Genomic DNA, 16,070 nt, shown 5'->3' on the forward strand with positions numbered 1-16,070 from the left:
TTATTTTATTTATCGTCCTTTGTTGGTGGAATGCTACCAAGGACGAATTAAGGTTGCCCTTAAGTTTGCCCTCACAATTGACGATTTCGATGAGCTGGTTGATCCTCATCATTTGTACGAGTATTGCCTTGGACCTGAGCCTTCTGCATACATTTTGAAGAAAATAGCCCAGGTAGAGAAGAGTAGGTTTTTAATTCTTTGTCCTTCCTTGTTTTACCTTATAGATTTTTTCCCTATTAACCTTCTTTTTGCAAAAATGGCCATTAGGTATAGCAAAGACAAATATGTCCGTGTTAAGAGCTTGAAGAATGAACCCCTATCTCACATTACCCCCAGATCAAAGAAACGCAAGCTGGATGAAGGGAAGGACGAGACTCCTACCCCCTATCACTCTTTGGTACTCTGTATTCTCCCACACCTTCTCTTAAGATGATGACCTTCAATCCTCCGACCACATGCTTTAAAGGGAAGGCCAAGGTTGGCAAGAGTGTTTGGGATGACCCTGCTACCGCCCTTGGACGAGCTCATAATGTCATTACTGACGACGAGCTTAAAGGTCTCTCGTCCATCCCTTCTCACGAACTAATTAGCCGCCATATTCACAAACTAGTGCAGGTATTTTACTTAACGTTTCTTCATTACGTCATTAAGTATTTACACCTGTTAAACATTACTAACCTTTCTTTCTCTTTTCAGGTTCTTGGTGAGTCCCTTTGTCTGACGACAGACTACTTGAACAACGAGGAGAAAGTAGTAGTGGCCAACTCCAAGGTTGATTCTATTGAGGCCGAGAGCTCCAAGTTGAAGAAGGATCTGATTGAAGTTATAGACCAATCGACCAAGGCTAAAGAGAAGATGAAAGAACTAAAGGAAGCACTGAAGGTTGAGAAAAAGCTCGTCATTCAAAAAGATGAGGAAGTCCAAGCTGCCCTCCTGAGAATGGACGAGGAACGTGAGAAGGTGATTGCTAGGTTCCTGGAGTCTAATCGCTTCTCCGACATGCAGTTCGAGCAGTACTTCAAAGGCTTCGAGCTTCTTCGTTGGTGGATGATGAAGCACCATAGCCATGTAGTGAATTTTGCAAATCTAGACTTTGAAGCTATTGATACTGAGATCCTTGCTGACGAGGCTAATGAGAAGGAAGGCGAGACCATTACTGAAGCTACTGATGTTGTTGAAGGTGAAGGTGCGGCTACAAGAGGAGCTACTGACAAGGCTTAGACAAAGGCAGGCCGTGTTGAGGAGATCGTCAATGCTCCTTGAAGTAGAAATCTAAGTAACTTTTTTTTTTTTTTTTTCATTTTAAAGACAATGGATGCCTCCTGCTTTGAGGCTTTTAATTTAGAAACAATGGGTGCCTCTTGTTTTGAGGCTTTTATTTTAGAAACAATGCATTTGTTTTGAACTTTGAAGTTCTTCTTCTTATGATATATGCTTGCTCTTTTATTACCTTGCTTAAGATTTTAACTCTTCATTTTGAGTTTTTACTGTATGTTGTGATTTAACTCATCTTGTGAGTTTTTACCACATTTATAATTTTAACTTGTGATTTTAACTCATCTTGTGAGTTTTTACCACATTTATGATTTTAATTCGTCATTTTGAGTTTTTACCATATTTTGTGATTTTGACTCTTCTTTTGAGTTTTTACCACACTCATGATGTTCACGCGTCATTCGAGCTTTTACCATTCGTGTTCTTATAACGTTTGTGGTTTGAACTTGTTGCTAGACTTCAGATACTTCCTTTTCTTCATTGATCTTAGGTTTGACACTTTGTCAAACTTTATTGAAAAAAAGGAATGGCTGAACAAGCCTTATTATTTCATGCATTCCTCATATACGAGGGAATTACAAGGAAATAGCAAACTGAAAATAGCTTTATCAAAATACTTGAAGGAAAAGAAATACTTAGAAAAAAAAATTAAATCTCGCTTATCTGATGTGTCGTCAAAAGAGGTGCTCTTACAAATACAGCTTATTAGACCAAGCAATAGCTTTTACTGATAGTACTTCTTAAGATGTTCCACATTCCAAGGACGAGGAAGTGGATTGCCTTCCAAATCCTTCAAATAATAGCTTCCTCGTCTGGAATAACGGACGACCTTGTATAGGCCTTCCTAAGTAGACCTTAACTTCCTTTGCGCTAAATCCCTAGTAGCTTATGAGAATTTTCGCAGAACCATGTCGTCGGGGTTGCACCTTTTGAGTTTTACCCTCTGATTATAGTACTTCTGCATTTTTTGTTGGTACCAAGCTATTCTCAAGGCTACCTCATCTCTGACTTCAGCCAAACAATCCAAGCTGAGCCTTAGTTCGTCATTGTTTGAACCTTTGTCATGATGAGTTTGCCTAAGACTAGAGACTCCTATCTCGACTAGGATAACCGCTTCAGTGCCGAAGGCCAACTTGAATGGAGTCTTTCCTGTTGGTGTTCTCACTATCGTCTTGTAAACCCATAATACCCCAGGTAACTCTTCTGGCCATGCACCCTTTGCTCCCTCAAGTCGTGCTTTGATGAGTTTAAGCAAAGTACGATTTGTTACTTCTTTTTGCCCATTAGCTTATGGATTCCCTGGTGACGAATAGTGATTTTGTATCCCTAGATCTGCGTAAAACTCTTTGAATTTTCGACTATCGAATTGATGACCATTATCAGATATGATTGTCCTAGGGATCCTGAACCTACAGACAATGTTCTTCCAAACAAAGGTCTGTATCTTGTCTTCGATGATTACCACTAGTGGTTCTGCTTCGACCCATTTGATGAAGTAATCAATGGCTACAAGCAGAAACCTCACTTGCCTTTTTCCCAAAGGGAGTGGGCCGACGATGTCTATTCTCCATGTAGAAAATGGTCAGGGTGAAGAGATGCTCGTCAGTAATTCCCTAAGTATATGCTGCACATTGCCGAACCGCTAAAATTTATCGCATTTCTTCACAAGTTCAATTGCATCCTTTTGCATAGTTGGCCAAAAGTAGCCTACCCTAATTGTCTTTCCCACCAGGGACAAGGTCTGGAATGGTTACCACAGACTCCTTCGTGTATTTCTCGTAGCACATACATCGCTTCGTCAGGGGCCAAGCACTTTAGGTATGGCATCGAGAATCCTCTTTTGTAAAGTTCTCCATTCAAAACAGTGAACCTTGCTACTCGGACTTTGACCTTCTTTGCCTTTGATGCGTCAGATGGGAGTTGGCCATCTCTGATGTAGAATATGATTGGTTCCATCTAGTCACTTTGTTGCTGGATTGAAAGGGCCTGTAGTCCATCAATACTGGGGATTGTCTGAACCTCCATGAGTAAGCCTTCCGTTGTTGGAGCATCTTCTGTTAAGGCAAGTCTACCAATCTCGTCAGCAGCTGAGTTTTCTTCCCTTGGGATTAGCTCGAGTTTAACGCTATCATACTCAACAATGAGCTGGCTCGTTAGTTGTAGGTATTTCTTCATTCTTTCCTCCTTTGCTTCATATTCGTTGGTTATTTGTCCAACGATCAACTTGGAATCAGACGTCAATCTCAAATTCTTGACTCTCAAAGCTCTTGCAACCCTTAAGTTGGCAAGAATTGCTTCATACTCTGCCTCATTATTTGTTGTTGGAAACTTGAGTTGAACCCCATATTTAAGGATGCCATTCTTTGGCAATATCATTATGACACCAACGCCCCCGAGTCTTGTTACAGACGAGCCATCTAAGCAAATTGTCCAATACTCTGCTTCCTCATTAGGGTCTAGAAGAGTAAATTCTGCAATGAAATCTTCTAAAGCTTGTGCCTTGATTGCTGTTCTTGACCTGTACTCATTGGCAAACTGGCTTAGCTCAACTGCCCACTAGACAATACGACCTGCAGCATTTTTTTTGCTCATTGCTTTTCGGATTGGTTGGTCTGTCATGACTACAATGGTATATGCCTGGAAGTATGGACGAAGCTTTCTTGAAGCCACAATTAATGAGAAGGCCATCTTCTCCATGCGTGGATACTTTGCTTCGGCACCCTGAAAAGCTTGACTAGTATAATACATTGACCTTTGTATCTTGGATTCCTCGCGGATCAAAGCGGAACTAGCGGCTATTGGTGATACAGCCAAGTATAAAAACTGGTCTTCTCCTTCTACTGACGGGCTTAGTAATGGAGGCTTGGCCAAATACTCCTTAAGGCTCTAAAAGGCCGCCTCACACTTGCCCGTCCATTGAAAAGCCTGTTTAAGAACTTTAAAGAAAGGAAGACACTTGTCAGTGGCCTTTGAGACAAACCTATTTAATGCTGCTACTCGCCCCGTCAGTCTTTGCACCTCCTTGACTGTCTTGGGAGAAACCATGTCAAGTATGGCTTTGACCTTCTCCGGGTTTGCCTTAATTGCTCGCTGAGACACCATAAAGTCTAGGAATTTTCCTGATGAGACTCCAAAAAGGCACTTCACAGGGTTAAGCTTCATCCTATATCCTCTCAAGGTATCGAACGACTCTTGAAGGTCTACAAGATAGGTTTTAGCTTCCCTGCTTTTAACGAGCATATCGTCTATATAGACTTCCATATTCCTCCCTATCTTCTTACTAAACATCTGATTTACCAATCTTTGATAGGTGGCACCTGCGTTCTTCAGTCCAAACGGCATGACTTTGTAGCAATATAAGCCTTGGCTAGTAATGAACGCAGTTTTCTCCTGATCTTCTTCCTTCATTAGGATTTGGTTATAACCTGAAAAAGCATCCATGAAGGTTAGTAGTTTGTCGCCAGCCGTTGAGTCAACAAGCTGGCAATTCTGGGAAGGGGAAACTGTCTTTAGGACATGCATTGTTCAAATCAGTGAAGTCCACACACATTCTCCATTTTCCATTGGACTTCTTTACCATAACAACATTTGCAAGCCATTTTGGATAGTAGACTTCTCTAATGAATCCAGCAGTTAAAAGCTTTTCCACCTCTTCCATGATTGCTTTATTCCACTCTAGAGTGAATACTCGTCTCTTTTGTTGAATGGGCTTCTTTGTTGGGTTAACATTAAGACTATGCTCTATCACTCGCCTATCGATCCCTAGCATGTCCTCGTGGCTCCATACAAAGACATCCAAGTTCTTTTACAAGGACTTCACCAATTTGTCCTTCAAAGTCTGTTGAAGCTCCTTTCCTACCTTGGTGGTTTTAGATGGATCTCCTTCTACTAGCACTACATTTTTCGCCTCCTCCATGGGTTCGGGTCGTTCTTCTTCTACCATCCAAGTGTGATTTTCCCTAGATGACAAGACCACCAAGTAACATTCTCGAGCCAAAATTTGGTCCCCTATGATTTCTCTAGTTCTGTGGGGGGTTGGGAATTTCACTTTCAGGCAATATGTGAAAGTTGCTGCCTTAAGGCGATTAAGGCTTGGTCTCCCAAGAATCACATTGTAAGACGAAGGGCAGTCGACAATTGAGAAATCTACCATCCTCATCACTTGAGCAGGGTAGGTTCCTGCTATAATCTGTAATGAAATGATTTCCTTTGGATAAACATGGTCTCCATTGAAGCTAACTAACGGAGATTTGAAAGGCTTGAGGCGTTTTAGATCCAACTTCATCTGCTGAAAAGCCGTCATATACATCACATTTGTCGAGCTCCCATTGTCCACCAGCACTCTTCAAGTGTTGAACCCCTCAATGGCTAACATAATGACTAGGGGTCAATATGGGGCTGCTTGATCCCCTTCACATCTTGCTCAGAGAAGAAAATGTCGTCATTCCTAGTGCGATGATGTTTTTCCATTAGGTGCTAGACATGGACGTTGTTCACCTGCCTCTACACCGCCTTCCTCAGGGACTTGTATGATCCTCCAACTATTGGTCCTCCAGTGATCGTCATTATCTCTCCAACGATGGGCTTGAGATTGTCTTGATCTTCCTCTCTTTGGTCGTCAGTAGGTTTCTCTTCTATTCATTAGCGAGCTTGATAGTCTTTCTTAACAAACTTTTGGAGTTTCCCCCTTTGGATCAACTCCTCTATCTGTTCTTTCAAATCCCTGCATTCGTCTGTATAATGACCATGGTCCTTATGGAAGCGGCAGTACTTCTTCGGATCTCTTCGCTTTGAGAATGAGCTTAATGGTTTAGGCGATTTCAAGGCAGGGTCGTCCTTTATCTGCATAAGAATCTTGACTACAGGCATTATCAAAGGGGTGAAATTCAGCTTCTTCTTTGATGATGCGTCTAGACTACTTTTACTAGTCTTAGCTTCCATAAGATTATCTTTGCGCTCCTTCTTTTTGCTTTGGGATTTTGCACCTTCGTCTTTCTTTCGTTTGCCTGCCAGTCCCTTTGTCATCAGTGCGTCTTCCCCATTCATGTATTTTTGTGCTTTAAACAGCAAATCCGTCATCGAGGTCGAAGGAGTTTTCCCTAAGGAGAAAACAAGGTCAGGATTGATCAGCCTAGCCTGGAAGGTCATCATTATCACTTGCTCATCAGCCTCATCAATTTCTAGGATTGCTTTGTTGAATTTCTTCACATATTCCCTCAGGGTCTCTCCTTCCTACGGTTTCACAGTTAACAAATAGGAAGTGGGCCTCTTATGGCGTTGGCCTCTAATGAAGTGACAGACGAAGAAGTCACTTAGCTGGTCAAAGTTTGCAATAGACACTGCAGGCAGCTTACTGAACCATACCCGTGCTGCTTCCCTAAGGGTTGTTGGGAAGGTCCTGCAAATAACTTCATCTAGGGTCTGCTAGAGACTCTGAATTATTTTGAATGCTCCTATATGGTCCAGAGGGTCCTTAGTGCCATTGTAGACCTCCAGCTGAGGGAAACAAAATTTGGGAGGTAAGGGGCACTCTAGAACACTAGTTGTGAAGGGTGAGTTGGTCCTTTTGATCATGCCATCCAGGTTTATTGCTGTCTTTCCCTTCATGGTGTTCTTGACCTCATCCAACTCCTTTCTCATGTTTTTCATCATTTGGTCACTACCACAAGTTGATTGCACGGTATGTTCTGAAGTATCCCGTCGGCTATTCTCTGGACTATGGGCCTTGTCATTGTTGTCATTGAGATTGCGTCGAGACTACGACATAGTCAGAGTCCCAGGGCACACCTTTCAGTTCAATTCTTCATTCTGTTTCATCAATTCTTGCACGTTAGCAGTGAGTGCTTGAATCTGTTGGGCCATTACGGTTGGGTCCATAGGAGGTGATGAAGTGGAAGTGTCCATGTGTCTCGAGGAACTTTGCTAGTAGAGATACGATGACTTGCCTAAGAGAATTGCAACTTAATCAGCTCCCCACAAACGACGCCAAATTGATGAAGCAGGAATTTTCCTCATCAATATGCCCCTCGTCAATATTATGAACGACCTGTAAAACCTGTGTCATAGAAAGCACTCAATAGATAAAGGCACCGGTTTGGGGCCTGCTAAAGACCCTCCGATGCTTAAGTTAGCTTATTCTTTTTGGAAAAACTGTAATTTGTATAGCAATTCTGTGCTCATCCCCTTTTACCTGTTTTTCTTGGCTTTATATAACCTTAGGTTGAGTTAATACTCATAATACCGTTGTGTTGCAGCTGGGTAATAAATGCTTAATGGTTGCAAATTAACTCCAACGTTTTCTGTTCGTAACCGGTCCTTAATTCTACATTTTTGGACATTGGTAACAGTTTTGTGCTATTCATTGCCTAGTCATTGATTGCTGCTTGGAGTTAATGCACATACGCTTGTCCATACCCTTACTTGTCACTGTCAGGGATGGTTTTTGCTGATTATAGTTTCCCCATTAATTCCTTGCATGTCCAATCTGATGGATTTTGTTTTGGGTTCAAAAATGAGAGACCCATTGCTTCTTGACTACCGAGACAGACACAGAACCAAGAGGTAAGTTAAGCTTCAACAAGAGACTGAGATCGAGATTGATACCAATAGGTAGGCCGACTATGCTTTCAGATCATTAAGTTTGAGACCGATATGGGAGAGGGGCTCATTCTTCAATTTTTGGAATACAAGAGGGAGGGAGGAAGAGATGAGAGCTGTCGGTTTTGGGAAGAGTTGAGAAAGAAACAAAAGTGAAAGGAAAGAAAAAAAGAAATGAAAAAAAAGATGGTAACTACAGCTAGGATAGAGCCATTGGTTTGGAGTGAAAGGGCTGGTATGATTAGAAAAAACATAGAAGTGGGTCCCACTAAGATGAGTGAAATTATAATAATGCCATGGTAACTCAGTTTTGATAACTCGGAAACAACAAAATTTGATTTCATTTTCACAACTCACTTTTTTTTTTTTAGGTTATGAGTTTTGGAAATTGGAAATGGAAACTTGGTATGCAATTAGTGTGAGACTCACCAAAAATGAGTAATGAATAATAGAAAATGAGTGATGGGTAATAGAAATAAGTCAAACCAAACGAGCCCAAAATATTACCCACTAGAATAGACGTATCCTTCTTTAGGAATAGATATGCCCAGAAAGAAAAAAGGAAAAAGAATAACGGTTTTGTGCTATTCATTGCCTAGTCATTGATTGCTGCCTAGAGTTAATGCACATATGCTCGTCCATACCCTTACTTGTCACTGTCATGGACGGTTTTTGCTGATTTTAGTTTCCCCATTAATTCCTTGCATGTCCAATCTGATGGATCTTGTTTTGGGTTCAGAAATGAGAGACCCATTGCTTCTTGACTACCGAGACAGACACAGAACTGAGAGGTGAGTTAAGCTTCAACAAGAGACTGAGATCGAGATTAATACTAATAGGTAGACCGACTATGCTTTCAGATCATTAAGTTTGAGAGCAATATGGGAGAGGGGCTTATTCTTCAATTTTTGGAATACAAGAGGGAGGGAGGTAGAGATGAGAGCTCTCAGTTTTGGGAAGAGTTGAGAAAGAAACAAAAGTAAAAGGAAAGAAAAAAAGAAAAAAGATGGTAACTACAGCTAGGATAAAGCCATTGGTTTGGAGTGAATGGGCTGGCATGATTACATAAAACATAGAAGTGGGTCCCACTAAGATGAGTGAAATTATAATAATGCCATGGTAACTCAGTTTTGATAACTCAGAAACAACAAAATTTGATTTCATTTTTCACAACTCACTCTTTTTTTTTGGGTTATGAGTTTTGGAAATTGGAGATGAAAACTTGGTATGCAACTAGTATGAGACACACCAAAAATGAGTAATGTATAATGGAAAATGAGTGATGGGTGATAGAAATAAGTCAAACCAAACGAGCCTAAAATATTACCCACTAGAACAGACCTATCCTTCTTTAGGAATAGATATGCCCAGGAAAAAAAAAAAGAATAACGGTTTTGTGCTATTCATTGCCTAGTCATTGATTGTTGCCTGGAGTTAATGCACATACACTCGTCCATACCCTTACTTGTCACTGTCAAGGACGGTTTTTGCTGATTTTAGTTTCCCATTAATTCCTTGCATGTCCACTTTGATGGATCTTGTTTTGGGTTCAGAAATAAGAGACCCATTGCTTCTTGACTACCGAGACAAACACAGAACCGAGAGGTGAGGTAAGCTTCAACAAGAGAGTGAGATCGAGATTGATAACAATAGGTAGGCCAGGTATGCTTTTAGATCATTGAGTTTGAGACCGATATGAGAGAGGGGTTCATTCTTCAATTTTCGGAATACAAGAGGAAGGGAGGAAGAGATGAGAGCTCTCGGTTTTGGGAAGAGTTGAGAAAGAAACAAAAGTAAAAGGAAAGAAAAAAAGAAAAGAAAAAAAAAGATGGTAACTACAGCTGGGATAGAACCATTGGTTTGGAGTGAATGGGCTGGTATGATTAGACAAAACATAGAAGTGGGTCCCACTAAGATGAGTGAAATTATAATAATGCTATGGTAACTCAATTTTGATAACTCGGAAACAACAAAATTTGATTTCATTTTTCACAACTCACTCTTTCTTTTTCTTTTTTTGGGTTGTGTTTTGGAAATTGGAAATGAAAACTTGATATGCAACTAGTGTGAGACTCACCCAAAATGAGTAATGAATAATGAAAAATGAGTGATGGGTGATAGGAATAAGTCAAACCAAACGAGCCCAAAATATTACCCACTAGATCAGATGAATCCTTCTTTAGGAATAGATATGCCAAAAAAAAAAAAAAAGAGAGAGAGAGAGAATGAAACGCCATAATCAACACTCAACAGAGTTGGTTTTAGAGGCTATAACCTTACCCACGTATCCATCACATACAGTTAATAAAAATTAAAACTACCCCTACTCCCAATTCCGTACCTAACCAAATACTTTTACGAGTGCACACAAAAACGAAGATAAGGTAGTCCTTTATTGAAATCTCCGGAGAAAGGAGTCGAAATGGAGAGCTCAGGTTTGGAAGGGAATGAGCTGGAAATATTTGAAGTTGGGCCCTGTGAAAGTGCTTACCAGATGGGTTTCTTAATAGGCCAGAGGTTCTCCAATCTTATAAGAAGCAGGCTGGCCAGAGACCTCATTCTTCAAGACCAGCTACTACCTTTTGCCCAAACCCCACAAGCACAGCCACTTCTCAAAGCACTCACTGATAATAACAAAAAGAATTTTCCAAGTTGTTGGGATGAACTGATAGGGACAGCTGAGGGAAGTGGAGTTCCTGTTCTTCATGTAATTTTTCATTTGAAAACCAACAAAATACTTTCGTTTATTCATCCTAGTACTGTTTCAGTTACTTTCTAGTTGTTCATGTGCAGATAATACTAATCAACTTCAGGAAAGAGATTGTTCCTTTTCTTCCAAAGAACAAGTTAATTTCCAATGCTGATTGCCCAGATGACTGTTCTGATGTTCTCATCGTCAGTGATTCCATGGCCATGGTGGCACATAATGAGGATGCAAATGTTGCTCTGGTTGGCCACACGTATGGTTTACTGTATTCCATCCTATTTTAAAGTTTCACAAAACCCTTGTCAAGTCAATCCAATCTGTTTGGTTTTTATAGCTTGTAACATTCCTTTTCTGGGTTTGCAGCTATTTAATAAAGGGAATGCTGTCAAATGAACTATCCTTCATTGCTTACACGTATGCAGGAGAGCTCCCAAGCTGTGCATTTGGATTCAACAGTCATGGATTGGTAAAAATTCTCACTCACCAAGAATCTGAATGAGACTGATATGCGATACCCGAACTAATGCTTGAAACAATCTGAACAACGAAATTTGAATCATATTCTGCTTGTGACCCCACCCCCTAAAATTTTCAACAAAAAATAGAAATGAAGAAAAGAACTGAAAATCTACCGTTTAAGTGTCAAACATACATTCATAGTTTTGGTTATGGATGCCTTGGTGTGGACTAGGCCAAAATGTTCTAACTTTAACTGAATTGAATTTGACTAGTTTTCATAATACTTATATGATAGATATGTGTTAATCAAAAAAAGATGATAGACATAAGAATAATTTCTTTAACGTGTATACTTCAGGCATTCACACTAAATTCAGTACCCCCAATTGAAGACGAGATTGTGGCCGGTGGAATTGGATGTAACTTCATCTCTAGGGATCTCCTTGAAGCGTCAGGCATTGATGATGCAGTAACGGTAAGATGTTTTATAGCCCTTCTCATATATTTAAAGTCATGTTTATGATGGAAGGTTATATCATGGCTTGTCTCTTCAGAGAATTCATTCATCGGAAGCTTCTGTGGGACATAGTTACAATCTGATTGACATAAGAACACGTAAAATTCGCAATGTTGAAACTGCATCAATGAACCGGATTTCAGTTAGAGAGGTTGGAGCAACACCATTTTTCCGTGCAAACATGTATCTCCATCTTCCTGTCCAGCAGGTATGCAGTGAGGCACATCTGGATATGTGGCTCCATCATTTTATGCTGAAGCACCACGCCTCCACACCAAACAAGCCAACCATATGTTCACCACTTTACAAATATTTCTCAAATACACACCAGCAATCTAATGCTGGGTCTGACAATTTTTCCGGTGTGGTGAACCTCCTTGCTCACTTGGAGTGGTGGCATGGCAGCTCATATGACAGATGCAGTTTTAGCAGATATACCTAAACAAAAATTTTAATTGATCAAATTATCTACTCCAATGGAAAAATAATATCATGGATTTTGTTTGAAGGTACAAGATGACAACTCCATAAGCAGGCAAAGAAGAGCACTTGTGCTACCAAAAACATCAAAAAACGAATTCCTGTCACTTCTTGGAGATATGGCTGACACAAAATACCCGATCTACATGACAGGTAATTTGAAGCGTATTTGACTACCTTCTGTTGAATAATTACTCTCCTAAAATGACCCTTTATGCCATATTCTCAGGTCCAATACTTTACACACTATGTACGGCTGTAATAGATCTGGATGAACAAACATTCTCTATTATTGAAGGGAATCCAAAGAAAGGAGAAGCTTCTCATGTCTTCACTATGTCATCAAAAGAGTTCAAGATGCCACAATAAAAGCTCTTAGCTGCCTCTTCATTTTCCATAATTGGAGGAAGGAGGAACTCATTTCTTGAGGCCCTTAAAGTGGTTCATAGAGGCCTAGCATGTGGCCATCAATACATCGCATGGCTGCAACCTGATCCCATGCAAATTATAAAAGACCTTCATATCTTGAATAAAGAGACTAAAATGAAGTTGAAGATGTCTATAGAGATTTAAGGGCATTACCTTTCCATGAATTTCATATTTGATGGGACCATCTAGTTCAGCTCCCAATGTCATCAATTTTGTCACTGTTCTGTTAATATCAGTCACTGTGAATGATAAAAGTGAAGAGTATCCGTTCTGCACAACATGGTCACTGTAAAACTGGATTAGCAGCTGGCATGTTCAACCATAGTGGAAGCCAAAGCATTTCTAGGAAAATTATTATCTTAGAAACTCGTTTTTCCCGCTGTCCCTTAGGTCAAGTAGTCAATCAAAACTTCAAAATATTTTGTGACACCAGGCAAGAATGCCAAAACTATTTGGTACCTAATTGGCAAATCACCAATAATGAAAAACAATGGTTCCCAAAAAAACAAACAAAATAATGAAAAACCAAACTACCAGTGAACTTGAATGGAATGTAATGATTATAGGGTATTGACATTCAAATTAGTTTGAAAGTTGACATGTAGTTTTTCTTTTTCTTTTTTGTTAATTGGTAATTACACAAATTTTATGGTTCTTGATCTTATGGCCTCATTCTCGACCTTGTTCTTACATGGAGAGGAGATATCATTTGAACTCAACCTCATTAGCGGACACACTACTTTTTACATAAGGTGTGTATAGTAAACATGGCTAAATACCAATACTACATCACTAGATGAAGCATATCTTGGAAGCCCATTCAAACTAGAGAATATGCATCCTTTGGAGACCACAATACCCACTAGAACAGATGTATCCTTCTTCAGAAACAGAGACCCCAAAAAAAACTCTTGTTGTATCTTTTAATAGGTACCTAGAAAGCATTATTTTGAGAGCAACGCAAAGAACGCCAAATTCCAATTTTATGTTTTGTGCAGAACCTTCCATTGACTTCTCTTACGTGGCGTTTGGTACAGGGTAATATTTTAGGTCGAACTGTCCATGGGTCGGGTTAGGTCGATTTTGGACCCAACCCAGACTCAACCCGCTGGAAAAATCGATCGAGTTGGTTTCGGGTGTGGGTGAACGTCGGTCTGGCTGGGTGGGTTGCCGGAATAAAAAAAGCATCAAAATCTAGAAAAAAAAAAATTTTTCCGGAATTTGGAAAACTAGCCGGATTTTGCATTTTTTTCGCTAAAAATTGCTGGGATTTGGCTGGATCCCCTCGAATCCAAGCTTGACCTCGCCGGATCTACTCGAATCTAAGCTTGATAGCGCTGGATCTCCTCGAATCTAAGCTCGATCTTAAAATATGGTCGAGATCTCGCCAGATCTCCTCGAATTTAAGCTTGATCTCGCCAAGGTTGGCTATAATATCGGTCGGGTCGGGTGGCTCGGGTTTTGGAGAAGAAAACTGCCACTCGACCCACCAACGTCGGGTTTTGGGCGCGGAAACCCATAACCGACTGACAGGAGCGTCGGTTCGGCAGATGTGGGTCAGGTCTGGACACCCCTAATTTTAGGATTCCCAGAAATGTTTAAAAATTCTCATATTTTGTTACAAATTACACTAGGGAATCAGATGCTAGGAGAATCTAGATTCCCCCTTTAACTCCCTTTTAGAAAGGAGATTTTATTTTTATAAATTGACAATTTTAACTTTTTTTCCTTATCATTTAAGCAATTGAGATAATGTATAAAATAAATTATCAATATATTTTCCTTTATCTTTATCTCTTCCTTTCCCGCCTAAACAACATTATCTTTTCCCGTCAAAACAACATAAACAGATAGACAACTCTGTTGATATATTCATTAACAAAGTTCTATTTAGGTTTCACTTGTGGAAAAAAAATAGTTAGAAGTGTTAGACTATAGTTTTAATGAATTTGTCATAATTTATAGTTTATAGTTTATATTTTGTTTTTCATTATTTATTTAGAGGAAATTTTTTTTTTTTTTTTAAATACACTTATATTGGATTTACAAATCTAAGGATAGAATGAAAAAAATAAATAATTCAATTAAAGTTCCTAGGAATAAACCAAATATTATAATCTCACATTCTTAGGAATCTTATTAGATTCCCAATTAAACCAAACATAGAAATAGTTACATTCCTAGACATCCAGATTGCAATGCATCACATTCCTAGTAATCTGGATGCCAAGAGTAATGTGGATTTTCCGTACCAAACACCACATTATAGTTCCTCTTCTTTTACTCATTACCTTCCACCGACTTCTCTTATCTTCTTTTACTCATATGCATATTAAATTAGCTGTTTTAACTCCTCTAGATTATGTTCCAATCCACTAAAGTCCACTGACTAAGAAATTCTTTGAAGTCAGCCAAGGAAATGAAGATAACCAAAAACTCAAGCCCAAGTTGCCCACTAACCTATTTAATTACACCCGGTCAAAATTATATCAAATATATAAGGAGTCCAAGGTAAAATCATTTCTAAGTTAACTGATAACGAATATCACCTAAAATTTATGAGAAAACACAGGCATTAAACCCATTGTATTAAGTATTAACACCACCAAAGAAAAAGTTTTAACAAGTGCTAAAAAAAGAATAAAAAATAAAAATCTATCATATGAGCATGCATAATTGCCAATACATGAAGCATATATTTTCGAAGAAAAATGCAACCCGTCTAGGCAAATGTGGGTTAAAAACCCAGCAAATACGTTTCATTAACAATATAACCCAATTGCTGCACTAGTCAAAGGAATGAAATGAAAATGTCTGAACATAGTTATCATGTATTCTAGGTTCTCTTAGGCAATTTGTCAAACACTAGAAGTGCATTCGGGAAAAGGAGAGAGAAAGATAATTACTTGGGAGATTGCATGAGGGCGAGTTTGAGAGGGCCAGATTGGAGTTCGGCCCAACGGAGAGTGCAAACGTTGACGGTTAAGTCCAACCCCTCCGAGTAGAACCGAGCTGCTTTGGGCACGTCCTTGTGTAGCTGTAGTATCCATCTAAACGACGCTGCCGCCATCTCTATCTCTCTCTCTTTCCCTCGCCTCTCCTATTGAATGTTAATGAGTGAAAGGCGTGGGAGTCAATTGGAAGTTGGAAGAGTTGTTTTATGCCACGGGAGTATGGGCCATATATATTCAGTCAGACAGTGACAATTGCTTTGTTGGTGCAGTCCGTCTTTAATCTCTTACTTTTGAAATTACTGGTTAAAATTTGGGTTTTATAAAAAATAAATAAATAAACTTAAATTTTGAAACTGCAAAAGATTTAAGAGATAGAAGAGAAAAATGTTGGGGTTCTAGGGGTTTTAGTTTGTAAGTATTCTAGGTTTTCGACTTTTAGTGCCAAAATAAAAAGACATAATAGCTTTTTAGAACAAGCATATTAAATAGGTTTTTGGTAATTTTTATAATAATAAAAAATACATATTTATTTATCTACTAAACTAAGATAGGCATTAGCAGTGAAACATATTATGATCTAAATAGCTTAAATCAATTGTACCGCTTTTTTGTCAAAAAAGCTCAAATCAATTGTAGGCTTATTTACTTGTAG

The 16,070-nt window shown here is 39.3% G+C and overlaps 2 protein-coding genes across 3 annotated transcripts; one reads left to right on the forward strand and one right to left on the reverse strand.

Annotated features, from left to right (window-relative positions):
- The first annotated feature begins 10,202 nt into the window (after window positions 1-10,202).
- Window positions 10,203-12,742, forward strand: LOC142642485 (uncharacterized). 2 transcript variants are annotated; one of them, XM_075816844.1, is made up of 7 exons: window positions 10,206-10,579; window positions 10,666-10,832; window positions 10,943-11,045; window positions 11,397-11,513; window positions 11,593-11,763; window positions 12,065-12,188; window positions 12,265-12,742. In XM_075816844.1, exons 1-7 carry the CDS (start codon window positions 10,295-10,297, stop codon window positions 12,402-12,404), a joined length of 1,107 nt encoding a protein of 368 aa, XP_075672959.1. In that variant the 5' UTR covers window positions 10,206-10,294; the 3' UTR covers window positions 12,405-12,742. The 2 variants fall into 2 exon arrangements, with proteins under 2 accessions (XP_075672967.1, XP_075672959.1); XM_075816852.1 differs by lacking the exon at window positions 11,593-11,763 and having other exon boundaries at window positions 10,203-10,579; window positions 12,265-12,404.
- Window positions 12,005-15,870, reverse strand: LOC142642497 (uncharacterized). Its single transcript, XM_075816865.1, has 3 exons — window positions 15,371-15,870; window positions 12,618-12,750; window positions 12,005-12,525 (listed from the first exon to the last, which is right to left on the reverse strand). The coding sequence occupies exons 1-3, from the start codon at window positions 15,532-15,534 to the stop codon at window positions 12,469-12,471; spliced, it is 354 nt and encodes a 117-aa protein (XP_075672980.1). The 5' UTR covers window positions 15,535-15,870; the 3' UTR covers window positions 12,005-12,468.
- Between the last annotated feature and the right edge of the window lie 200 nt (window positions 15,871-16,070).

Source organism: Castanea sativa, chromosome 1 (assembly GCF_040712315.1).
Source record: "Castanea sativa cultivar Marrone di Chiusa Pesio chromosome 1, ASM4071231v1".
In the NCBI taxonomy this organism is placed as follows: Eukaryota; Viridiplantae; Streptophyta; class Magnoliopsida; order Fagales; family Fagaceae; genus Castanea; species Castanea sativa.